This window comes from Scyliorhinus torazame, chromosome 3 (assembly GCF_047496885.1).
Source record: "Scyliorhinus torazame isolate Kashiwa2021f chromosome 3, sScyTor2.1, whole genome shotgun sequence".
Classification (NCBI taxonomy): Eukaryota; Metazoa; Chordata; class Chondrichthyes; order Carcharhiniformes; family Scyliorhinidae; genus Scyliorhinus; species Scyliorhinus torazame.
The window spans coordinates 93,488,199-93,515,377 of record NC_092709.1 but is presented as its reverse complement, the minus strand read 5'-3'; the positions used below and the strand labels follow the sequence as shown (position 1 = coordinate 93,515,377).

The following is a 27,179-nucleotide window of genomic DNA, read 5'->3' as shown; positions in this document are numbered from 1 at the left end:
TCCCACAATCTAACAATGAATTCAAGACCAAGGTTTACCATTCAACGTCCAGGAACTCTTTCTCCACGTTTTGAAAAATCCCACACGAGCCCCCACTTTTGTTACACTCCCAGTTGGTGTCACAACTGGACGGGAAAATCACAGAATGAAACCCTGGCTCAAAAGACCGTTATTTGTTTACTATAAAATGTGGTGGAATAGTCACAAGACCACTTATTCGTGTTAACAACAAGAAAAAAGCATTTATTAAACATGAAAAAATTGGATGGTGATACAATACTCTTGAATTCTTCTGAACCATACTTTGGTCTCTGTTCAGTTAATTCCAGACTTATCTTCATTTCCCTAGTTTCCTTAACAAGCTGGACTTCAGATTTCTGGCATCTGTTTTCTGAACCATTACTCTATAGTATGTTTTTTCTTCCAGCAAGGCTGAGAGAGTTGTTCCCTCTTTAGCCTTTTAAAACCAACTGCTTCCAGTGTATGCGGGCATTATCTCCAGGCGCCAGGGCAGGAAGATCAGTCGCCCGAGCATCATGTGTCGCCTTTTGTTGCTCACGCTGTTACTGCATCCGCCGAAGTACCGGAACATGGTCTAGGTCTGGGACATGAATGGATGGCACAGTGGTCCTGAGGGTGCGACCCATAAGCAGCTGGGCCGGCGATAGCCCCGTGGACAGTGGGGCCAGCAAGGTGAGGCAGAGGTCAGATCCTGCATCAGCAGCCTTGCAGAGGAGCCTTTTACAGGTATGGACACCCTTTTCTGCTTTGCCATTCAACTGAGGATGCAGAGGACTGGGCGTCACGTGTGTGCAGTTGTATGAGCTGGCGAAGGAAGACCATTCCTGACTCGCAAAGCAGGGGCCATTGTCTGACATCACGGTGAGCGGAATGCCGTGGCGAGCAAAGGTCTCTTTGCAGGCCCGGATGACAGCCGATGATGTGGTGTCGTGCAGGCGTATGACCTCTGGATAGCTGGAAAAGTAGTCGATGATGATGTAGTCCCTGCCTAGCGCATGGAACAGGTCCACGCCCACCTTCGACCAGGGGGACGTGACCAACTCATGGGGCTGAAGGGTCTCACGGGGCTGTGCCGGCTGGAACCGCTGACAGGTGGGGTAATTGAGCACAGTGTTAGCAATGTCCTCACTTATTCCCGGCCAGTACACAGCCTCTCAGGCCTTCCGCCGGCACTTCTCAACGCCGAGATGGCCTTCGTGCAGTTGTTCTAAGACAAGCCGGTGCATGCTGTGTGGGATCACAATGCGGTCCAGCTTCAGGAGGACACCATCAACGACTGCCAAGTCGTCCCGAACGTTGTAAAACTTTGGGCATTGTCCCTTTAGCCACCCGTCCATCATGTGGTGCATCACATGTTGCAGAAGGGGGCCGCAGTTTCACGTTGAATGTGGGCCAGGTGTGCATCAGTGGCCGGCAGATTGGCAGAAGTGAAGGCTACATGTGCGTCGACTTGGCCAACGAACTCCTCTGGGTCGGACGGCGTGTTGACTGCCCTGGACAGAGCGTCTTCTATGATGAGGTCCTTACCCGGGGTGTAGACAAGTTGAAAGTCGTACCTCCGGAGTTTGAGCAGAATGCGCTGGAGGCGAGGGGGTCATATCGTTGAGGTCCTTTTGGATGATGCCAACTAGCGGGCGATGGTCAGTCTCCACGGTGAACTGGGGAAGGCCATACACATAGTCGTGGAACTTGTCAACGCCAGTCAACAGGCCGAGGCATTCCTTTTCAATCTGCGCATAGCGCTGCTCTGTGGGGGTCATGGCCCGTGACGCATAGGCGACTGGGGCCCATGATGAGGCATCATCCCGTTGCAGGAGGACCGCCCCAATGCCAGACTGGCTGGCGGCAGTCGAGATTTTTGTTTCCCTTGCAGGATCGAAAAACGCCAGTACCGGGGCGGTGGTCAGCTTGACCTTGAGCTCCTCCCATTCGCGCTGGTGGGTGGGAAGCCACTGGAATTCAGTTGTCTTCCTGACAAGGTGCCGGAGAGCTGTAGTGTGGGAAGCAAGGTTGTGGATGTACTTCCCCAGGAAGTTGACCATTCCGAGAAAGCGTAGCACCGCCTTCTTGTCTGTCGGCTTCTGCATGGCCATGATGGCTGCCACCTTGTCGGCATCCAGCCGCATCCCCAACTGGGAGATGTGGTCCCCCAGGAACTTTAGCTCGGTTTGTCCAAAAGAGCATTTGGCTCGGTTGAGACGCAGGCCCTGGTCCCGTATCCGTTTAAAGACGCGCTGGAGGCGACTGATGTGCTCCTGCGGTGTGGTGGACCAAATAATGAAGTTGTGTACATAGACGCGCACACCTTCGATGCCCTCCAACATCTGTTCCATGATGCGATGGAACACTTCGGAGGCCGAAATGATGCCAAATGGCATCTTATTGTAGCATCCTGCTGGACTGATCCAATTGAATCTGCCCTTTGAGGCATCAAGATTGGTGAATATTTTTGCCCGAGCCATCTCGCACGTGATCTCCTCACGTTTGTGTCTGGGGTAGTGTTCCCTCATTATGTTGCGATTTGAGTCTTTTGGGTTGATACAGATCCGAAGCTCGCCGGAAGGCTTCTTGACGCACACCATGGAGTTGACCCATGTTGTCGGCTCCGTTACCCGGGATAGCACTCCTTGGTCCTGAAGGACCTGCATCTGCTGCTTAAGGCGGTCCTTGAGGGGTGCTGGGATCCTGCGAGGTGCGTGAACTACTGGGGTGGCATCCTGTTTGAGCCGGATTTTGTACGTGTAGGGCAGTGTGCCCATGCCCTCGAAAACATCCTGGTTGTGCGTGAGGATTGAATTGAGCTGCGCCCTAAAGTCTGCATCTGGGAAATTGGACGTGCCTTCTGGAGAGAGAGAGTGTACACGCCAAATGAGGTGGAAGATTTTGCACGCCTGTGCGCCTAGCAGAGAGTCCTTTGAGGAGCCCACGATTTCGAATGGTAGTGTGGCTTTACGTGAGTTGTGTGTCACTTTGAGCTGGCACGACCCCGTGGCGGGGATGATGTTGCCATTATAGTCAACGAGTTGACAGTTGGATGGCAGAATAGGTGGTTTAACCTTCAGGGTCTGGAATGCTGACCATGCGATGAGGTTGGCGGAGACACCAGAGTTCAGGCGGAATCTGATCTGGGATCGGTTGACCGTCAGGGTGGCACACCACTCGTCGTCCGGATCAATGCTGTGCACTGACAGCGGCTGGTGCATTCGACTCGGGGACAGCTTGTTCTTGTTGATGACAGCAACGCGGAAGGGCTCCCTGTCCTCCGTGTCACTGGTCTGTGTGACGTCGGGATCGGACTCAGTGAACGTGGGTTGAATTGCCCGAACGTTTCTGCGAGGCTGGTTAAACGGGTACGAGTTGGCAGGGTGAGCTGCTCGACAGCAGGCAGCATAATGGCCCAACCTGGCACAGCGTAGGCACTGCCGCGCTTTGGCTGGATATTGCTGCTTTAAATGGGCGGAGCCACAGTTGCCGCACGTCGTGACGTCAGTGCGCTCGTTGCGCCACCGCGCATGCGCGGTGCGGTCTTGCATGCCTGCGCATCGCGTTCCTCTGCGTCAGCGTCCCCTCTTTTGGCACATACAAGCGCGGGTGGCCCCGGAAAGCACGCAAAATGGCCGGCCTCCTCCAGGCCGCGGCCCGGGAGGTACTCGATCGTCTGGACCCGCTCCACCTCGTGGGGCCCGTGTCACGTCGTCTCGGCCGCCTGGAAGTGCGAGTACCGGCGGGTGGCATTCTCATGCAGGACGCAGGTCTCGACGGCAGTCACCAGGGTGAGTTGCTTGACCCGAAGGAGCTGCTGGCGCAGGGTGTCCAACATGACTCCGAAAACTATTTGGTCGCGTATCATGGAGTCAGAGGTGGTCCCATAGACGCAGGACTGCGTGAGGATGCGGAGGTGTGTTAAGTAAGACTGGAAAGGTTCGTCCTTACCTTGCAGGTGCTGGTGGAACAGGTACCTCTCGAAGCTCTCATTTACTTCAAAGCTGAAGTGTTCGTCGAAATTCAGGAGCACCGTCTTGTATTTGGTTTTGTCCTCGCCGTCCGTAAATGTAAGGGAGTTAAAGATGTGGATGGCGTGTTGCCCTGTCGTGGAAAGAAGAAGGGCAATCTTCCTGGTGTCCGACGCATTCTCCCTGTCTGTGGCCTCGAGGAAGAGTTGGAAGCGCTGCTTGAACAGTTTCCAATTGACCCCGAGGTTGCCAGCGATTCGGAGCGGCGGCGGCGGGTTGATGTTCTCCATGGTGCAGGACGGCGGATTGCTGATACGTTGCAGGTAGGTCTCACAGGCGCTGGCTTGCGTCCACTTCTGGTATCATGTCGTGTTGGGTGTTCTGATGTACAAACGATCCAACATGGCTGGAGATGGTGTAACTCAATTTTATTTACTGGTTAACTGTAACAACACACTGCTAACTTAGGTACGTGCATTACCAGCTACTCTGTGGACCCTGTCCTATTTCTATCTGGGTGAGGCACTCAGCACATGGTGAATGTCTGAGTGGCAGGCTCTGAGCTCGGTGCTCTGAGCTGGCTGCTGCTGGAATGGGCGGGCACTGTAGTGTCCCCTGTCTTTATAGTGTGTGTGCTCTCACTGGTGATTGGCTGCGATGTGTGTGTGTGTTGGTTGGTCCTACTGCATTTCCATTAGTGTGTGTTTGATTCCACCATGATATGCTGATCTAAATATCATGACATAGCGTACAAGAGCAAGATTATATTAAGTTTATCTAAGGCCTGTAGCTCGGCCTCAGCCGGAGTATTGCATCCAGTTCTGGGTGCCGCACTTTAGGAAGGATGTGAAGGCATTGGAGAGAGTGCAGGGAAGATTGATGAGATTGATTCCAGGGATGAGGAATTTCATATATGAAAATAGATGGCCAGTTTGGGACCTTTTTCCTTGGAGATGAGAAGATTGTGAAGAGATATGATAGAGGTATTCAAAATCATGAGGAAAAATTTGATGGGAAGAATCCGTTTCCACTCATGAAAGGTTGAGAACAAAAGGGCACAGATTTAAATTAATTGGAAAAGGAACCAAAAGGAAAACGTTTTCTCGCAGTGAGTAGTTAAAGCCTGGTGTGCACTAGCTGGCAGTAAGGTGGAGGCAGGTTCAATTGAGGCAATAAGGAAGGAATTTGCCTGTTATCTGAAAGGGAATAATGTGCAGGCTTTTGAGGAGAAGGGAGGGAAATGGCACTTAGTGAACTGCTCATTTGGAGGGCTAGTGCAGACACAATGGGCCGAATGGCTTCCTTCATTACTGCAAAATTTTCGATCATTGTACGACATTTCACACACGTAAAATTTGTTTTTCAGTGTCAGAGGTTTACCAGCCGTAATTATGCATGTGGTATGGTTTAAAAAAACAGTTGCAGCTCATTCAAAAAGGTTTTTACAATGAGATTGATAGCCTAAAGGGGAAAATTCTCATTAGTTCTAATTGATTACAGTCTGGGGAAGAGCTACAATAGTGAATTTATGGTCTACACCTGGACCAGAGGGGTACCAATATCCTGGGGGGGGGGGGGGGGGGGGGGGGGATTTGCTAATGCTCTTCGGGAGGGTTTAAACTAGTTCAGCAGGGGCTTGGGAACCTGAATTGTAGCTCCCAGTATACAGGAGGTTGAGAGTAGTGAGGTCAGGAGTAGGGTTTCAAAGTTGCAGGAGTGTACCGACAGGCAGGAAGGTGGTTTAAAGTGTGTCTTCTTCAATGCCAGGAGTATCCGGAATAAGGTGGGTGAACTTGCGGCATGGGTTGGTACCTGGGACTTTGATGTTGTGGCCATTTCGGAGACATGGATAGAGCAGGGACAGGAATGGTTGTTGCAGGTGCCGGGGTTTAGATATTTCAGTAAGCTCAGAGAAGGTGGTAAAAGAGGGGGAGGGGTCTCATTGTTAGACAAGGACAGTATTACGGTGGCAGAAAGGACATTTGATAAGGACCCATCTACTGAGGTAGTATGGGCTGAGGTTAGAAACAGAAAGGAGAGGTCACCCTGTTAGGGGTTTTCTATAGGCCTCCAAAAAGTTCCAGAGATGTAGAGGAAAGGATTGCAAAGATGATTCTGGATAGGAGCGAAAGCAACAGGGTAGTTGTTATGGGGGACTTTAACTTTCCAAATATTGACTGGAAACGCTATAGTTCGAGTATTTTAGATGGGTCCATTTTTGTCCAATGTGTGCAGGAGGGTTTCCTGACACAGTATGTAGATAGGCCAACGAGAGGCGAGGCCATATTGGATTTGGTACTGGGTAATAAACCAGGACAGGTGTTAGATTTGGAGGTAGGTGAGCACTTTGGTGATAGTGACCACAATTCAATTACGTTTACTTTAGTGATGGAAAGGGATAGGTATATACCGCAGGGCAAGAGTTATATCTGGGGGAAAGACAATTATGATGCGATGAGGCAAGACTTAGGATGCATCGGATGGAGAGGAAAACTGCAGGGGATGGGCACAATAGAAATGTGGAGCTTGTTCAAGGAACAGCTACTGCATGTCCTTGATAAGTATGTACCTGTCAGGCAGGGAGGAAGTGGTCGAGCAAGGGAACCGTGGTTTACTAAAGCAGTCGAAACACTTATCAAGAGGAAGAAGGAGGCTTTTGTAATGATGAGACATGAAGGTTCACTTAGGGTGCTCGAGAGTTACAAGTTAGCTAGGAAGGACCTAAAGAGAGAGCTAAGAAGAGTCAGGAGATGACATGAGAAATCTTTGGCAGGTAGGATCAAGGCTTTCTATAGATATGTCAGGAATAAAAGAATGACTAGGGTAAGAGTAGGGCCAGTCAAGGACAGTCGTGGTAAGTTGTGCTTGGAGTCCGAGGAGATAGGAGAGGTGCTAAATGAATATTTTTCATCAGTATTCACACAGGAAAAAAGACAATGTTGTCGAGGAGAATACTGGGATTCAGGCTACTAGACTAGAAGGGATTGAGGTTCATAAGGAGGAGGTGTTAGCAATTCTGGAAAGTGTGAAAATAGATAAGTCCCCTGGTCCGGATGGGGATTTATCCTAGGATTCTCTGGGAAGCTAGGGAGGAGATTGCTGAGCCTTTGGCTTTGATCTTTAAGTCATCTTTGTCTACAGGAATAGTGCCAGAAGATTGGAGGATAGCAAATGTTGTCCCCTTGTTCAAGAAGGGGAGTAGAGACAACCCCGGTAACTATAGACCAGTGAGCCTTACTTCTGTTGTGGGCAAAATCTTGGAAAGCTTTATAAGAGATAGGATGTATAATCATCTGGAAAGGAATAATTTGATTAGAGATAGTCAACATAGTTTTGTGAAGAGTAGGTCGTGCCTCACAAACCTTATTGAGTTCTTTGAGAAGGTGACCAAACAGGTGGATGAGGGTAAAGCAGTTGATGTGGTGTATATGGATTTCAGTAAAGCGTTTGATAAGGTTCCCCACGGCAGGCTACTGCAGAAAATACGGAGGCATGGGATTCAGGGCGATTTAGCAGTTTGGGATCAGAAATTGGCGAGCTGGAAGAAGACAAAGGGTGGTTGTTGATGGGAAATGTTCAGACTGGAGTCCAGTTACTAGTGGTGAACCACAAAGATCTGTTTTGGGGACACTGCTGTTTGTCATTTTTATAAATGACCTGGAGGAGGGCGTAGAAGGATGGGTGAGTAAATTTGCAGATGACACTAAAGTCAGTGGAGTTGTGGACAGTGCGGAAGGATGTTACAAGTTACAGAGGGACATAGATAAGCTGCAGCGCTGGGCTGAGAGGTGGAAATGGAGTTTAATGCAGAAAAGTGTGAGGTGATTCATTTTGGAAGGAATAACAGGAAGACAGAGTACTGGGCTAATGATAAGATTCTTGGCTGTGTGGATGAGCAGAGAGATCTCAGTGTCCATGTACATAGATCCCTGAAAGTTGCCACCCAGGTTGAGAGGGTTTTTAAGAAGGTGTACCGTGTGTTAGCTTTTATTGGTAGAGGGATTGAGTTTCGGAGCCATGAGGTCATGTTGCAGCTGTCCAAAACTCTGGTGCGGCCACATTTGGAGTATTGCGTGCAATTCTGGTCGCCGCATTATAGGAAGGATGTGGAAGCATTGGAAAGGGTGCAGAGGAGATTTACCAGAATGTTGCCTGGTATGGAGGGAAGACCTTATGAGGAAAGGCTGAGGGACTTGAGGCTGTTTTTGTTAGAGAGAAGAAGGTTAAGAGGTGACTTAATTGAGGCATACAAGATGATCAGAGGATTGGATAGGGTGGGCAGTGAGAGCCATTTTCCTCGGATGGTGATGTCTAGCACGAGGGGACATAGCTTTAAATTGAGGGGAGATAGATATAGGACAGATGTCAGAGGTAGGTTCTTTACTCAGAGAGTAGTAAGGGCGTGGAATGCCCTGCCTGCAACAGTAGTGGACTCGCCAACACTAAGGGCATTCAAATAGTCATTGGATAGACATATGGATGATAAGGGAATAGTGTGGATGGGCTTTCGAGTGGTTTCACAGGTCGGCACAACATTGAGGGCCGAAGGGCCTGTACTGCACTGTTATGTTATATGAACCCTATCGGGGATTGTAGAATCACTGACAGCAAGTTCTGGATTTCCACATTTTAAAATGTGTTTAACTACTGTTCCTGCCAGTTTTAGCCGATTTAAGGAAGGTGAATACTCAAAAGTTTTGTCATCATTGCTACTGCAAAATTTGGGCCATTACATCAAAGCCACTATACAAATCCCTGTTATTTTGATTTCAGAAGTGAAGGACATAAATACATAGTCATCAAATCGGAGCAACACCACTGATTAGGAAGACTTGTCTTCTCCTTCCAGGAATGTGGATTTTATTTCCAAAAGTATCTATTAAAAGATGTGTTGACTGCCATTTTCTTTTCAAAAGAACTCGATGAATGTCTCGGTAAAAGCAGGACTGGGAGATTAAAAGTATAAAATGAAGACAGTGATTCTGTTCCATCTGGACCAAGAAAAGGTCACCCTTGGAATAGAACTAGTTTGGGCTGAATAATTTAGGCTGCATACCTAGACTTCAGGATAACGTGAAGTTTTGCCAAATTACTTTAGGGGATTAGGGAGACATTCACGATGATTTATTTGCTGGAAAGTTTTACCAGCAATTGTTCTTCCCTCTCAAGAGAGTAAATAAATTAGAATGAGTTGATTATGATGCCTCTACCAGACGGGTCGAACTGAATATTCAGGTGAATGACTCCTTTCATTCCTGACAGCTTGACCCACACAAGTCTTATTACGTTCAGCAATTAATCATGTTCGACCATGGGTCCCATAGTATCACTAGAGTGTTTTCTCTTTGATCAAATATGCAATTATCATGTGCTAAAAACAGGCTAGCAACGAGAATGGTTCAAAGTGTAAATGTTTTATTTTCTGGGCTGTTTTTCGCACCTTTTATATACCACTAATTAAATGAAAAATATACTACAATAAAAATAATTTTTCAATGTTTAGAAACACTGGAACAAAAGTAATACGGCAGTTGTCCTGGATATTTCCTACCGTGGGCAATAAGAGGGTCTCAATGAGCAAACCTGCTTCCCTGCCACCTGCCGTACCTTCCATGCTGCTGATGGCCACTGACAGAATACATTACTGAAAAAGCAATCAGTTCTGCAATTTTTTACATCAGAAATGCTACTGGTGTTAGACGATATTAAGTGAGCCCCTGCTTCCCATTACAGAATGAGTAATTGTTGGTACCATCTCAGGTCTGTCAGACGTCGGGGCAGTAGATAGATTTTGAAGAGAATCCCAGTATCTAGGTCAATATTTTTCTCCCAAAAATAAAACCGTTTACCTGGTCATAATCACATTTCTGTTCAGTTAAAAATTTGTGGTGAGGCTGCAGTAGGTCTGGAGTTTGTGAGCAGAGCAAACACTGCCCAATCTGTGCCAGGTGGGGATCTGACCCCTACAAAATGGGCATGTTTTCCCACCTTGTCTACGCCAGCATGGCAGTAAACCATGCACAGCCTACTAGGGCTAGGGAAATACCAAGTTTCCTCCTTCTCCTCCACTGAGAAACAATTCATATATACCTCCAACTGCTGCCTTTGTGATTTTTAAACAGCATGTTTTACTTCAAAGCTTGGGCTGCAATAAGGAAGAGAAGCAAAACTCTAATTTATATAACACATTTGACAATCTCAGGATGTCCAAAAACACTTCAGAATCAGTGACATAATTTATTTGATGTATAGTCAGTGCTGTAATGTCGGGCAACGCAGCAGCAATCAGCAAGGCCCCACAAACAGGGCAAGATTTAACGATTTTGTCGTGCTCGAACAGAAGCGCGATGAGGCTGGTAGATACCGGGTGAAGCCTGCAGGCTTCCCGGCAGCCACCACGCCTTGTGGAATCTACCCAAGCCCCGCAAAGCATGGGGATCAGAAACCCGCCCACAATGGGCAGGACCTAGGCACACTTGCATAAGTAGGCCTTAAACCTACTAAGGCCTACTACATGCGATCTACCGGCTTCACGGCCTCCCCAGGAAGTCCCCAGCCAGGCGCCATTCGGTATTGGTCCACACAAATGTGGACCAGGTGGAACGGCACCCAGGGGGGTCTCCCAGGGATAGTGCAGGGTGGCTCCCTGGCCCTCCGTCTGGACTGTGGGCACCTTGGCACTGCCTGGCTAGCACCTTAGCACTGCCAAGATGCCCAAGTGGCACTGCCCAGCTGGCAGGAGCACTGCCAGGGTGGTAATGCAAGGGTGCCCAGCTGCCAGGGTGGCACTGCCAAGGGCAAGTACCCGAGGGGGCCATGCCAATTCAATGAGGGTGGAAGGGCGCATGAAGGGTGAGGGAGATGCAGGGCAAGTAAGGAGGGGCCTCAGGGAGGTTGGGGGCCCTGGAAGGGGGACCCCATAGCGGGGCAACATTACTTGATGGGATGTGGGGTAATGGGGGGTGACATTGCCCATGGGTAGGGGTGGACCCACAAGCTCACTTTGAGATCGGAGCACCCTTTCAAAATGGCTAAGCGGGGGCTAAACCGGTGAAAAACTCCTCATCGCCCAAAAAAGTGACTAAGGCCGGAATATAATGGAAACATTTAGAAGTTCATTTGTGGCATGTTTTTCAGGGAGTTTCTGCTGGTGAGTTCCCCACCACTATCAAACGACACATAGATCGCGATTCTCTGGAAAGATATTTTTTTGTTTCTTTTATAAATTTAGAGTACCCAATTATTATTACTTTTTTCCAATTAAGGGGCAATTTAGGAAGGCCAATCCATCTAACCTGCGTCCAGTAGTAATAGCTTTGTTAAGAATTTGGAAGCAGTTTCGCCAGCACTTCGGGTTGGGGGCAGGGTCAAGGGAAATGCCGATTCGGGGAACCATAGATTTGAGCCAAGGAAGTGAGATGGAAATTTTCAGAGATGGGAAGAGAAAGGAGTTAGGACACTAAAAGATTTGTTTCTTGGGGGTCGGTTTGCAGGATTGAAGGAGCTGGGAGCGAAGTATGGGCAGGACCGGGGGAAATATTTAGATACATGCAGGTTCGAGACTTTGCCAGAAAGGAGATACAGAGCTTCCCGGTGGAGCCGGCCTCCACATTGCTGGAGGAGGTGCTGACGACAGGGGGACTGGAGGAGGGGGTAGTGTCAGCGGTTTACGGGGCTAATTTGGAAGAGGAGAAGGCGTCGCTGGAAGGGGATAAGGCAAAGTGGGAGGAAGAGTTGGGAGAGGATATGGAGGAGGGGTTCTGGTGTGAGGTGCTCCAGAGGGTGAACGCCTCCACCTCGTGTACGTGGTTGGGGCTGATACAGCTGAAGGTAGTATATAGAGCACACCTTACAGGGCAGTGAATGAGCCGGCTCTTTGAGGGGGTAGAAGATGTGTGCGAACGTTAGGGGAGGGTTGGGGTGGGGGGGGCGGGGGGCGCAAACCAGGTTCATATGTTTTGGTCCTGTCCAAAACTGGAGGATTACTAGAAGGAGGTTTTTAGGGTAATCTCTAAAATGGTGCACGTGAAACTGGACCCGGTCTCGGGAGGTCATATTCGGGGTGTCGGACCAGCCAGGGTTGGAAACGAGCGCGGAAGCAGATGTTGTAGCCTTCATCTCGTTGATTGCCCAAAGGCGGATCCTGTTAGGGTAGAGAGCAGCCTCTCCACCCTGTGCCCTGGCATGGCGGGGGGACCTGCTGGAATTCTTGACTCTTGAGAAGGTCAAATTTGAACAAAGGGGAAGGATGGAGGGGTTCTACAATTCATGGGCGTTATTCATTGTGCACTTTCGAGAATTGGATCACATTGAACATTAGGGCGGGGGGCTGGGAAAGTTGGGGGGAGGGGTCTCTATGTGTTAATGGTGACTTTGGGTGATTCCTGGGGCGGAATTCTCCGTTATCGGCGCGATGTCCGCCGACCGGCGCCAAAAGCGGCGCAAATCCCACCTGCATCACGCCGCCCCAAATGTCGCAAAGTCTCCGGCCCGGAATGGGCTAGCAGCGACGTGACGCTATCCGCGCTGGCTCACGTGGTTCACGCCGTGCGGCGTGACGGCTCATAAGACGCGCTGCTCCCCCCCACCCGACCAGAAGACCCGTCCAGATGGCCGCCCGCCGCTCAGCCCCGAGGTTCCAGTCTCCTGACATTGAGGCGCTCCTGGACGCGGTGGAGCAGAGGAGGGAGGCCCTGTATCCCGGACACGGCCGCAGAGTCGCCCCACGCCACAGCCGGCGTCTGTGGAGGGAGGTGGCAGAGGCCGTCAGCGCTGTGGCCCTGACACCACGGACAGGCACCCAGTGCCACAAGAAGGTGAACAACCTCGTCAGAGCAGCCAGGGGGAGCCTCCCCCCTGCCCGATATCCATATCCCCCATATCCCATATCGCCCTCCCCCATATCCCCCATATCCCCCCTCCCCCATATCCCCATATCCCCCCTCCCCATATACCCCTCCCCATATACCCCTCCCCATATTCCCCCTCCCCATATCCCCCCTCCCCATATCCCCCCTCCCCATATCCCCCCTCCCCCTATCCCCCTCCCCCTAGCCCCCCTCCTCCATATCCCCCATATCCCCCCTCCCCCATATCCCCCCTCCCCCACATCCGCCTTCCCCCATTTCCCCAAGTGAATCCAGCCCTAACCTTAACCTCTGCAATACACGCGCAACCGATGGCGTGCATTCATATACCTGTCTAACACTGTTGCCTTTTACCCCTGCCACCACCCCCCCACAGGAGAAACACGCACACAACATCAGGGAGCATGTGAGGACTGGAGGAGGCCCCCCTGATGAGAGGCCACTGACCGAACATGAGCGAAGGGCCCTGGAACTGGCTGGCGGACCTGAGGACCGGGAGGTTGCTGATGCAGAGGTCGGGGGCCCACCAGCAAGTGAGCCACCGACAGCCCGTCCCCATATCCCCCCTCCCCCATATCCCCCCTCCCCCATATCCCCCCTCCCCCATATCCCCCCTCCCCCATATCCCCCATATCCCCCCTCCCCATATCCCCCATATCCCCCCTCCCCCATATCACCTGATCACTGCCTGCGTGTCTAACCATGCATGCTTCATTGTGTATCGCAGGAGCAAACGTCGAGGCACCCATCCCTGCAGATGCAGACCGCCCGCAGGATGCCCCTCGGAGACCACGGGGGACGGAGAGACCCGGACCCTCTGGCATGCGACGCCCGCACGTTGCCTCTCAGAGACCACTGGAGATGGAGAGACCCGGACCCCTCTGGCATGCGACGCCCGCACGATGCCCCTCGGAGACCACGGGAGATGGAGAGACCTGGAGCAACAGGGACACGACGCCCCCGTCTCGTGCGGGTGCGACGACACAGGTGTGTGCCACCCAGCGACGAGAGGGGCAGCCACAGGCCCCCGTCACAGCCGAGCCACGAAACCTCAACCCAGGACACCCCTACCCAGGACACCCCTACCCAGGACACCCCTACCCAGGACACCCCTACCCAGGACACATCTACCCAGGACACATCTACCCAGGACACCACTACCCAGGACACCACTACCCAGGACACCACTACCCAGGAAACTGAAATACCGGACAGTGACACAGATTGGATGGGCGGAGACGAACCACCACCCCAAAGTACCATGGACTCAGAGTCGGACGATGCGCACGTCACAACGCCACTGCTGTCACCAACACCCTCCACCATCGCAGAAACACTCACCTCGGTTGGGCACTTTAGTGATGAGGCGTCTGGTACACTCACTGGTGCGCACAACACAGCCGTCCCGATACAGCAGGTGGAGGTAGGAGCAGCAGAGGGGCTGGGTGGTCGGAGGGCAGCCCGGCGCATGCGAACATCTGCCGCCCAGATGGATCCCGGGTTCCTGGAGTTACCACACCCACCCATAGGTCCGATGCAACCACCGAACCTGAGACGAGCGAAGAGGGTGACGGCCAGCTTGCGGCGGCTGCAGTCGCAGGTGGAGGAGTCCACCCGTGTCCAGGAGCTGGCAGTGGTGCCGGTCATGCGTGCCACCCAGGCCGACACCGCACAGGTGGCGTCCGCGGTAGAGGCAATGGAAGCGATGATGTCAGACATGGGGAACGGTTTGCGAGGCCTGGGGCTTTCTGTGCAGGCGGCGCCTGTGGCCCAGGACATGGCTGCCCTCTCACAGGAGGCCATGAGCCAGCGCCAGCGGCAGATGGCAGAGGCGCTCAACGCCATGGCCCAGTCTCAGCAGGCCATCGCTGAGAGCATCGGCGCCATTGCCCATGTGCTAGCTGGCGTCGCCCAGACACAGACAGGGATGGCCAACTCCCTGAGCTCCATGGCTGCAAACCTGCAGACCCTTGTCGATACCAGCACGGGCCTCCAGGACTGGCAGCGCCAGATGTCGGGGGGGCGTCGGATGGCCAGTCCGTTCGCATCCCCCACCCATGTAGAGGCCTGGGGGCCATCGGGCACCCCGAGGGAGGAGGAGGTGCTGGGCCCTGTTCCGGGTCCCATTGTAGGGGAGGTCCCAGAACACCTCAACGCCTCGGACTCCCCCCCCCTTCCGTCCCAGGTGCATCGGGTGGGCAACGGGCAGGACAGGCTGGCAGCTCGCCATCCCAGTCGCCCGGGCCGCAGCCTGGCCCATCTAGGCCAGGACGCCCCAGGAAACGGCCGCCAAAGGGATCCCGTGTCAGAGGGCAGGAATCACAGGAGTCCACCTCCAGTTCTGCTGTACCGTCTGGGGAACCACCTAGACGTAGTCATAGGGTCCATAAGGCCAAACAATTTGACACTGAGTAAGTTGGCACGGGTGCAGGGCACAGATGAGTTTTAGGGGCTAGGGCACTTGCATGAACTCCTTTTGTTATTAAAGTCAATGTTGCACCTACAGAAGCTGCCTTTGTGCTCTGTCCAAAGCGTGCGGGGGTGTCATGTACGTTGAGCGCAAGTGTGAGGGGTGGTCTTACCTCAGCCCCAGGTGAGTCTGCCCCCTTCCCCCTGGGCCGCCATCAACATCCCCCCGTGCAGAGGATGGGACCGTGCGCTGCAGTGTCACAGCCGCATGCAGGGATGGTCCGGGTGGATGGTGGTACTGTGGCCATGGGTCAGACATAGTCCAACGATGTGGAACCAGGAGCTCATCGCAGGGCGGGTTGTCATCATCCTCCATGGCCTGCAATAGACACGCGTCCACCGGCAACTGTGTGAGCCCGGCCGTTGTGCCGCAGGTGGATCGGCAATGGGGGGGTGGTGTGCATGCGGGTGGGGTGGGTGGGGTTGGGGAGGGGGGTGAGGGTGCTGGGTGAGTGGATGGGTGGGGGGGTGTGGGTGGTCGGGTGTTGCCATGGTGTGCGGTCTGTGGCCATACTACCCGATTCCCACGTCCATCTAGTCAGTGAAGCGGGCGTCTATCAGCCTGTCCCGTGCCTGCTGGCCCAGCCGGTAACGGTGGACAGCCACCCGCCCGTGTCTAGCCCGTCTGCCCTGATTTTGCCCCCATCCCCCTCATCTGGGGAGGACTGCGCCTCTTCCTGCTGCTCCTCCACTCCGCCCTCCTCTGCCTGCGGCACATCGCCCCTCTGTTGGGCTATGTTGTGCAGGACGCAGCACACCACAATGATGCAGCCGACCCTATCTGACCGATACTGGAGGGCGCCCCCAGAGAGGTCCAGGCACCTGAAACGCATCTTCAGCACGCCAAAGCACCTCTCTATTACTCCCCTTGTCGCTACATGGGCATCATTGTAGCGGTTCTCCGTCTCATTGCGTGGCCTCCGTATAGGCGTCATCAGCCACGATCGCAATGGGTAGCCCCTGTCGCCCAGCAACCAGCCCCTCAGCCGGGGATGGCGTCCCTCGTACATGCCGGGGATGGATGACCGTGACAACACGTATGAGTCGTGTACACTGCCCAGGTACCGGGCGCAGACGTGCAGGATCATCATGCGGTGGTCGCAGACCACCTGTATGTTCATCGAATAGGCCCCCTTCCTATTGGTGAACACGGCCCTGTTATCTGCAGGTGGCCGCACGGCGACGTGCATCCCATCAATCGCACCCTGGACCATGGGGAACCCGGCCACGGCAGAGAAGCCCACGGCCCGGGCATCTTGGCTGGCCCGGTCCACAGGGAAGCGGTGCGCCATGGCATATAGGGCGTCTGTCACTGCCCGGATGCACCGGTGCACCGATGTCTGCGATATGCCGGACAGATCCCCACTCGGTGCCTGGAATGACCCTGTTGCATAAAGGTTCAGGGCCACCGTAACCTTGACGGACACGGGGAGAGGGTATCCCCCGCAGTGCCACGCGATGACAGGTGCGCCAGCAGGTGGCAGACGTGTGCCACAGTTTCCCGGCTCATCCGGAGACTCCTCCTGCATTCCCGGTCCGTGAGGTCCTGGTATGACAGCCGGGGCCGGTACACACGGGGCGTCCTCGGGTGCCTCCGTTGCCGTGGGGCCGCGACGTCCTCCTCCCCCTCCTCGTCCTGTCGGTCAGGTGTCCCTCCAGCCTGGTCGGCTGCCGCCTGCCCCTCTGCGGCAGGCTGCGCCGCCTCTCTGGCACGCTCCTCCTCCTCCTCCTCATCCAGGGCAATATGGACATTAGCAGCTGCCGCCACGGCAGCCAACATCGCTGGCTGACCGGAAAACATGACGGCCTGTGCGGGGGTGGGCGGGGGACGACATGTCATCATTGCCCATACCCCCTCCTTCCCCCAGCCAGGTGGCATGGACCGCATGGGTCCGACTGTTGGAGGCTGGCACCTGGCCAGGTGGACCAACTCACTTGCCCTCGCAACCCCCCTCCCCGGCACGGACTGCCCCCGCCCCGTCCCCGTCCCCCTCCCCGGCACAGACCCCGTCCCCCTGTCCCCCTCCCCGGCACGGACCCCGTCCCCCTTCCCGGCCCGCCCCCCCCCCCGTCCCCCGGCATGGACCCCGTCCCCCAGCCCCCTCCCCGGCAGTCATCCTCCCGTCCCCAGCACTCACCCCCCCCTCCCGGCACTCCCCCCGAGCCCAGCCCACTCTAACCACACCCCCCCCGCTGCACACACACACACACAACCCTACACACACCTCTCCCCCACACATTCAGACTGCGGCCACGCCATCGCCTCTCCAGCGGCCAACCCCCCCAGGCCGTCACCCACCTCCACGCTGGTCGGCGTAAACCTTGAGCACTGGTTGACGCCGATTGAAAGGTGGTTTGATTTACGCCGACGTGACCCATGGGACTTCGGCCCATCCGGATGGGAGAATATCGGCAGCCCCGAAATCCATTGCCTCGCGCCCACCCATGCTATTCTCCGAGGCGTGCGGCGCGATTGACGCCCCGCCGACTTTTCTCCCTTCGGAGAATTCGGCGGGCGGCGGGGGCGGAATTCACAACGGCCCACGGTGATTCTCTGACCCGGTGGGGGGTCGGAGAATCTCGCCCCTGATTCCTTTTTGTCATTTGTTTATGTTAACATGTGGACTAATGTTTGGGATTTGGTGGAGGATGGGATCGTTGTTATTGATGTGGGGATTGACATTGCATTCGTTACTGATTATTGTTTATTGTTGGGTGTAAATGTGAGAGAAATGTGAAAAAGGAGGAAAAAAAATCCACCTACCCTGCACATCTTTGGGTTATGGGAGAGAATCCCACGCAGACACTGGGAGAATGTGCAAACTCCACACCGACTGTGACCCAGGACTGGGATTCGAACCCGGGTCCTCAGCACCGCAGTCCCAGTGCTAACCACTGTGCCACATGCCGCCCCTCCAGAAATATTTCCAAGTGTAGAAGCGAGCGGGAACCGCCGCGATTTTCCCGGCGCTCGACCCCCCCCACCCCCACCCCCGGAACCTTTTGCAACCTCCCAACGTGACCGCCCCACCCGACCTACCCTTCTCACCCCCCTCCCTTCACCCGACCCTTCCATCACCCTTACCCTCCCTTCACAACCTCCCCTCCCCCAACCACTGTGAACCACCTGTGCCTCCTCTGTGTCTCGCAGGAGAAGCTCTCCCACACTCACCGGGAGAGGGCACAGATTAGCGGAGGGATGCCCTACTTAAGAAGCCTTGCGACCTTCGAGGAACAGGCCCTGGAGGTGACAGGGGTGGCCGAAGACAGAGCGATCACCAATGTGGAAGTTGGTGCACGCCACAGAGGTGAAGATCCACTGGGCCCCACCCGGAAGGATTGCCACAAGTGAGTTCTTATTGCCATACACACTGACCTACACCCCTGGTTCATTCTCCCACCGGCCCATCCGGGGTGGCCCCCTCCCTGCGTCGCATGAGACCACCTCAGAGGAGAACTCCGAGGATGCCACAGTCAATGCGTCACAGCTGTCATCCCCACCCTCCCTCAGCACAGATACACGCACTCGGTGGGAAACGTTAGGGGCCAGGTTTCTGCGACACAATCTGCTGAGCACCACAGAGTTGCTGATGCACATCAGGTGGAGGCAGGAATGCCCAGGCGAGACAGCAGTCAGAGAGCTACTGCATCCTGATTTGTTATGTTCTCGGTGTAACATAAGCAGCTTCCTTGTGGTGCACTTGACAAAAGAAGGTTCAGACGTGGAGATAACTTCAACATGTTTATTAAACTATTTACACTTCTAGTACTCGGGTTCGACACTACTGCTAATCCTACTATAGCTACCCAGACTGACTAACCAGTTGCTGCAATCCACGTGGTGGGTGTAATATTGAATCAACCCTGTGTCTGTACTCACTGACTTTCTCCACTGGAAAGAGGCAGATCATGTGTGTGGTGTCCTTTATATATGGGTTGGTGTAATGCCCCCCTGTGGTCGTGTCACCTCCTTGTGTATCGTGGATGTCCATTAGTCATGTCCTATCTAACTGATCTATTGGTTGAGTGTGTGTGTGTGATGTTTCTTGTGCTCCCTCTAGTGTCTAGCTAGCCTACATGCATTTACATTGATGCACCTCACCACACATCCCAGGACCCAGCTGGGTCCCAGTCAGATGCTGAGCCTCCAGAACCGGTTTACCCGGAGCTGATGGAGACGTGAGGGAGTGGCCTACAGAGGGAGATGTCAGTAACACTCCAGCAGGTCTATAGCCGATTGGAGGAGAGGGTACAGGCTCAGGAGATGTCCCTGGCAATGTGTGGCACCGTGGCCAACACTGCTAGGGTGGCGACCGCAGTGGAGAGCCTGGTGCATGACATCGGCAGCATGAGTGTCCAAGGTGTGGCGCAGTCAGTGACGGCCATGGCTGAGGGCCTCAGCAGACTGTCCGACTCAATGGGGGATATTACCCAGTACCAGGCTGACCTTGATGAGGTTCTGCAGGACATGCCCCGCTCTCAGATGGGAATGGCTATGGCACTGTGGAGCTTGTCCCAGTCGCAGTTGGGTATTGCTGAGTCACTGCAGGGCATGGCCCGGTTACTGAGGATCATCGCCGAGGGCATCGACACCATGGTGCAGAAACTGGTGAGCCGCCAGGGCTGGCAGAGCCAGACAATGTAGGGTCAGCCGGGGCTCGAACCAGCTGTCCCTCCATCCTGCGGTGAACCCAGACGCTGTGGTCCCCGACTGGGAGGAGGGGGCGCAGGGTGGCAACCCGGACCCACCCTATGGACTGGCCACAGTGGCCACCAGATTCCCCGAGTTCCACCTGTAAATGTGGGAGAAAATGTGAAAAAGGAGGAGAATAAAAATATTTAAATAAAACACAACCAGTATGACGCTTCTGACTCTTTGTCCTGCGATGCGGGCCAACACCAATCCCATGCCCCATCGTCCCCAGATATGCCCACCTGCCGACACGCCCTGCCCACGTGCACCTGACTGCGGACATGTGCCCAGGGCTGGAACCCCTCCCCTGGGTGATTGAAGGTTGGCTGCTGCTCTGCCTCTGTGGGACTGCCTCCCGCAGAGGTCAAGCACAGTGCCCATACATCAAGGTGTGATTGGGATGCTAGGCAATGAGCCCCACATACTACATGGCACACCCATCCATGGGATCCACTTGGACCGTGTAAAGTGCTCACTTAGCCACAATTTCCGATTCAGCAATAACCTTCAGCCGCAGGGCCAGTGGCCTCCGCGGTCAGTGGTAGTTATGTGTGGTCGGTGGGGCTGACAGGCAGAGGCTGGGTTGGCCCTGGTATGGGAACACACAGTCCAGGGGTTGGCATGGCGGAACCCGATTTCGCCTACTGGAGCGGGCCAGTTGCATTGCAAACAGTTTGGCACCTGGCACGATTCTCGTTGTCCGCTTCTCCTGTTATTCACTGGCCTTGTTTCACTCGGGTGAGAGCGTAATGAGGCTGGAGAATCGCACCGAAAGTCACTTTTTTGGACCCTGGGGAATTTTTCACCGGTTTAACGCAAACTTAGGGCGTGATTCAATTAATTTGGAGCAAAGTTTGGAGCACCCCTGGTCTGCTCGCACGTGCAAATAATGCCAGCTTGGCATCGCTAACCTGACACCCTTACAGTGCCTCTACCAGCTGACAGAGCCACCTGGGCACTGCCAAAGTGCCAAGCTGGCACTACCAGGGTTCCCAGGTGGCACCAGCAGGGCCAGAGCACCACCCTGCCCAATGAGCAGGCAGCAATGGACCTCTGATACACTGGGAGACTCCCACGACTACTGTTCGGACTGGTCCCCATTTGTAGAGACCAGTACCAAACGGCGCTTGCCCTCGGTCTCCAAGACGAGGGGGATGAATCCCAAAGCCTCAGGAAACTTGGAAATCTACACATTAAAGTGAGACTAGCTGTCTCACTCTAATATGCAGATTTGCCAAAACGTGATCCTGCCCACAATGGGCGGGATGCACATCGCAAATTCTCAGGCATCGCGTTAGAGCTCGCAATCCCGGGCGGCGTCTCCCGGCTTTTATCGGCCACACTGCGTTGTGGCGAGCTGCTTTTCTGGCGCAGCGTCACCATTGGATCGCGCCCTCAGAATTGATTTCCGCTCTGGGGAGCTGAACTCCGAGATCGGGCTGCCATTTTAAAAGGGTGTCCTGATTTCTAAGTGAGCTTGTGGGTCTCCTACACTCCCAACCCATGGGTAATGTCACCTCCCACACACATGGGCACAACCCCCCAAGTGAGGACACACCGCTGTGGGGTCCCTGGGGGTCCCCCCTCTTCAGGCCCTCCATGCCCTCTTGCAGTCCCCTCCTCCAGATTCCCCACCCGTCCACCCAACCTCCCAGATGCCCCTACTTACCTGCCATGCACTGCCACCCCCTCCCTTCATACCATTCCTCCACTCTCCTTTCATGAGCATGGCCCCCTTCGGGTCCTCACCCTTGGCAGTGTCACCATGGTCATCCTTGCACTTCCACCCTGGCACCTGAGCAGTGCTCCTACCGGCTTCGCAGTGCCACCCGGGCACCTTGGCAATGCCAGGGTGGGATGCCAAGTTGCCAGCTGAGCAGCGCCAAGGTGTCTGCATTCCAGGGGGAGGGCCAGGGAGCCACCCTGCACTTTCCCTGACCACCCAGAGATCTACTGAACGGCTCCCAGCTGCAACCTCCCTGGGGAGACTGGTAGATTCTGCGAGGCTGGTGGATCCCGGGTAAGGGCACCTAAGGAGGTTTAACCCTTACTTAGGTGCGTGCCATTTGGTCATACCCCTTTTGAGCGTGGGTAGATCCCGCGAGATGTGAAGGCTACCGGGAAGCCTGCGAGGGGCCTCTCCCAGGATCTACCAGCTGCGTTGTGCTCTTACCCGAGCGAAACGCAGCCATATAATCACGCCCTAAGTGTCGTTAGATTGCGGTGCGGAACTCGCTGGCAAAGCCAGTGGGAAACTCCCGACAAAAAACCACCAGAAATGACACTTGGAAACATCTCTATTAGATTACGCCCTGATAAAAGTGACCAATTAAACTGCTATATGTCCAGTCGGCAGAATACATCCATTTCAATGTGTACCGAGCCCACCAGGATGCCCGGTCTGCGGGGTTTGCTGCCATCGCCGAGATGCCCCAGGTCCAGGAGTGATTGACAGGATGAATGTTGCCCTATGGGCACCTGCAGATGACAGGTTGCTCTTCACAAACCTAAAGGGGTTCCACTCGATGAACATGCAACTGGTGCGTGACCATCAGATGCGGTGTTCTGGCATCTCCCCTTCAGGAGTTGCCGACACGGACCTTATCACCTCGTCCTCCCTCGGAGTGCCCGATGGACCCCGGGTTACTCCATGGGGCTGGTGTGCGAGCGGAACCATCCCCTAAGGCTCTCTCGCCACTTGGCGCTGCCAGTCCTGGAGGCCTGCTCTGGTCTCGACGTGGGTCTGCATGCTCGCGGCTATGGAGCACAGGGAGTGGACCACCTCCATCTGGGACTGTGCCATATCACCCATTGACTGTGCCAACACGTTTTGGGTCTGTGCCACATCAGCCAGTGACTGTGCCTTCTCCCTCTAGGACTGGGCCATCTTCAACTGCATCTGTGCCATGTTGGCCAGTGTCTGGGCAATGCCGCCGATGCTCTCAGCCGTGGCCTGTTGTGACTGGACTGCACTCAGGAGCACCGCTGCAATATCCAGGTTGCTCTGGCATATGGCTGCCTGTGAGAGGGCAGCCCTGTCCCGGACCTCGGCCACCGACTGCACAGATTGCCCCAGGCCTTGGAAATGCTGCTCCATGGCCGAAACCCTCGCCCCCCCAAGGCTTTCACTGTGGACGTCAGCTGTGCGGTGTTGGCCTGGGTGGCAAGCATGGCCGGCACCACCTTCTGCTCCTGCACATGGTTGGACTCCTCCACCTGCCCCTGCAGGTGCTGGATGCTCGCCGACAACCCCTCATGTAGTCCCTGACTCTGCAACTGCATCTCCATGATCGTTGGGACTGTCCATTCCAGAAGCCTGAAACCCATCTGGACAGCAGCTAGTTCCTCGGGTCAGCCCGCCCTCCGACCGTCCACCCCCTCGTAAGTTCCTACCTCCACCTGCTGTGTGTGATGCGCACCAGATAGTGTCCCAGGAGCCTCTTCACTAAAGTACCGAACCGAGGTGAGTATCTCTGTGATATTAGAGGGGATAGGAAATCAGTGTCATAATCGGACTCGAGCTCTGGGGTAGACTGGGTCTCGGGTTGATAGTTCTCATCGCTGCTCGGCACCCGAAGCTGTGGCTCTGGCTGTGGCTTTGGTCAAGGCGGGGGGGGCAACTGAAAGGCCCACCCCATCACCAGCAGCTCCTGCAAGACCCAAGGCAGGGCGCATGATTACACCACGGACCGGGGAGGGGAGTGGGGTTGGTGGAGTTGTGTGGATCCGGGGGCGAGAGGGTGATGTAGGTGTGGGGGTGGAGGGTGGTGTGGGGGTAAGGGTGGTGTGAGAGTGGTGTGTGGGGTGAGGGTGGTGTGGGGGGTGAGGGTGGTGCGGGGCTGAGGGTGGTGTGGGGGTGAGGGTGATGTGGGTAAGGGTGGTGTGGGGGTGGTGTGGGTGATGTGGGGGTAAGGGTTATGTGGGGGTAAGGGTGATGCGGGGGTGGTGTGGGGGTGTGGGTGATGTGGGGGTAAGGGTTATGTGGGGGTAAGGGTGATGCGGGGGTGGTGTGGGGTTGAGGATGATGTGGGGGTAAGGGTTATGTGGGGGTAAGGGTGATGCGGGGGTGGTGTGGGGGTGAGGATGATGTGGGGGTAAGGGTGATGTGGGGGTGGGGTGGGGTGGGGGTAAGGGTGGTGTGGGGGTAAGGGTGGTGTGGGGGTAAGGGTGGTGTGAGGGTGATGTGGGGGTAAGGGTTATATGGGGGTAAGGGTGATGTGGGGGTGGTGTGGGGGTAAGAGTGGTGTGGGGGTGGTGTGGGGGTAAGGGTGGTGTGGGGGTGGTGTGGGGGTAAGGGTGGTGCGGGGGTGGTGTGGGGGTGAGGATGATGTGGGGGTAAGGGTGAGGCGGGGTGGTGTGGGGGTAAGGGTGGTGTGGGGGTGGTGTGGGGGTAAGGGTGGTGCGGGGGTGGTGTGGGGGTAAGGGTGAGGCGGGGTGGTGTGGGGGTAAGGGTAGTGTGGGGGTGGTGTGGGGGTAAGGGTGGTGCGGGGGTGGTGTGGGGGTGAGGATGATGTGGGGGTAAGGGTGATGCGGGGGTGGGGTAAGGGAGTTGTGAGGGTAAGGGTGGTGTGGGGGTGGTGTTGGAAGGGGCTGACAAACGTGTCACAGGGAATCGCAACTCAGCGGGGCCTCACTTCCTCGCCCAACACTGATCTCCACCCCGGCGACTGCCCTTCCCTCGATCCCGCCAACTACGTCCAAGACCTGCTGCTCTGCCTCGGTGAGGGGCCACAGATCCCGCACTCCCCTTCAGTCTTCTCGTGCTCCTGGCGGATGTGGCCAGTCTTCTCCTGGGGGGAGGAATCAGAAAATGCACAGTGTTAGACAGTCCAATGCATGCAGCCCAGGGGTTGTGGAGCTGGTGGCTCCAATGGCCAGGGCACCCGGCCATGACAGCCAATATGAGTGCTGCGTTTGGTACAGGGTGGGAGTTCGGATGCCCTCCGGGGGTGTGGGGTGATGGGTGTGTCTGATGGGGGTTGGTGCCAGGGGCACAGTGCTGCCTATTCACCCTGGCCAGCCTGAGGCATTCATGCAGTTTCATTCGGCACTGCAGGCCAATCTGGAAGGTGTTGCTCATGGCACTGAAAGCCTCTGTCACCTGCACCCAGACACGACGAATGGTGCCAGCTGACAGCCTCTTTCCCGGGCTGGGTACAGGGTGGCCTGCCTTACCTCCATGGCGCCCAACAGGGTCTCAAGCTCGGCGTCCGTGAACCTTGGTGCCGCTTTCCTCGCTGCCACCTTGTTGGCTGGGATGGTGTGTGTGGGGAGTGAAGTGTATATATGTGGCTGCAACTTGGCGGTTTCCTCAGTGTCAATCGCGAATCCAGTACCATTTCTCATTGGAATCGATTGTGTTCCACACGACGCAGGTGCAAGCCCTCAACAGTCACTAAATCGGTCCAGATTCGGCGCCAGTTTTGCAGTTGTGGAAGTCTGCAAATCCTGCACCAGCGTCAACACTCAAGTCTCAGGAATGGAGAATCCCGCCGGGTTAGCACTGTTGCTTCACAGTCCCAGGTTTGATTCCCGGCTTGGGTCACTGTCTGTGCGGAGTCTGCACGTTCTCCCCGTGTCTGCGTGGGTTTCCCTCGGGTGCTCCGGTTTCCTGCCACAAGTCCCAAAAGAAGTTCTGTTAGGTGAATTGGATATTCTGAATTCTCCCTCTGTGTACCCGAACAGGGGCCAGAATGTGGCGACTAGGGGATTCTCACAGTAACTTCATTGCAGTGTTAATTTAGGCCTACTTGTGACACTAATAAAGATTATTATTATTACTCCTGACTTTCTCAGTCTCTGTACTGCATCCCATCTCCCTATTTCACCCACACAGAGCATTTCTGCACCTGATGAGGACTATAGAAATTCTGATGTAAGACTCCTCACGAGCGGTCTCTGAGTTTCTAACCTCAATTCTAGAAATCCCAACAGAGTTATTGTAACAGCGTGCCTGAAAGGCGTGACATTTCCAACCGCAGATTTGGAAGGTGAACATATATGTAACTAGATCTGTGCAAAGTAACCATTCAATGATAAAAATGTAACCATTTATGCACCTGTAAAAAAGGTTTTAAATAATCAATTTGTATATAAAATTCTAATTACATGCAATGCAAATCAGCGTCAGATTTTGAAACAAATTATTTTGCAATATTTAATTTTGAATCGCAACAATCTTCATCCATTTACTTATTAACCTCTGATTTTTGTTTTTACACAGAGTAACTTGGGATCATTCTGTTTCCTACTGTTTGCTGCAATTTGTATATTTGGGTCAATATATCTCTACGTCGTCTTACCTGAAACCAAAAACAAAACTTTTGCTCAAATACATCAATCATTTGCCAAAATCAACAAGATACCTGAGCAAGAAACTGAGCAGATTGCAGCACCAGACAATGAACAATGCCTCACAGTGATTCTTTTTGATAATGTGGCGGAGAACAACACAAACTGGATCTCTGGCAACCGTGAGACTCTTTCATAAGAGAGAAGCCAACAATTGTTACTAATCAACTGTCATTACATATTTGTGTTTGAACCATTCACACTCTAGCTGGAGTCACTAAAACCTAACCTGCTTTAGTGGAAAACATGTACCAGATGAGAACTGACCCCTCCTGCCTGTTATTTGCAGTTACATCATTTCGGCACTTGTAAAGAAATTCCAATTGATATTTCAGTGCAATAGCAAAAGGAGAAACATTTCCTTCACTTTAAGTCTGAGTGAGTGAGAGATAGATACATTCACTATTCTTCACTTTATTGAAATTCATATTTTCATGCTGCTTCTATGTTAATCTAGCTGGTCCAAAATAAACAACACAAATATTGAAATACATGCTTCTGAAGAATTATTATTGCCATACTCTATTGCCTATTTTTCACATTTTCTGTTGAAAAGTTGGGCAATTTTCCTGGGGACTGTGCTTGGCCATGAAAGCATATTATAGCCAAGACAAATGAATAGAGTTAAGCTACCTATCAGCCTTGCTCTCACTGAATGGGGGAATTCAAGGTGTTCAATGACCTCTTGCTTTACCTATATCCTCAGAGGAATTCTCTATATGGAGCTTCAAATCAAAACTTATCAAAATGCTTTTAATTGTGGTCACAATTGCTGAGTATTTCTACCTTACAACCACTGGCGATCTCTTCAATGACAAATATTCT

The 27,179-nt window shown here is 54.0% G+C and overlaps 1 protein-coding gene across 9 annotated transcripts in view; it reads left to right on the top strand.

The window, feature by feature from the left end:
• The window catches only part of slc2a9l2 (solute carrier family 2 member 9, like 2), a 768,327-nt gene extending 741,484 nt beyond the window's left edge, over nt 1-26,843 (top strand). For 7 of the 9 annotated variants that reach the window (XM_072495986.1, XM_072495985.1, XM_072495983.1 and 4 more), the window contains one exon: nt 26,227-26,843. In XM_072495986.1, coding sequence (XP_072352087.1) covers nt 26,227-26,493 — 267 coding nt within the window. In that variant the 3' untranslated portion in view covers nt 26,494-26,843. Of the gene's footprint in view, nt 1-8,747; nt 8,769-26,226 lie in introns of those variants that run through there. The other 2 variants (XM_072495989.1, XM_072495991.1) reach the window with 2 other exon arrangements.
• The last annotated feature ends 336 nt before the right edge of the window (nt 26,844-27,179 follow it).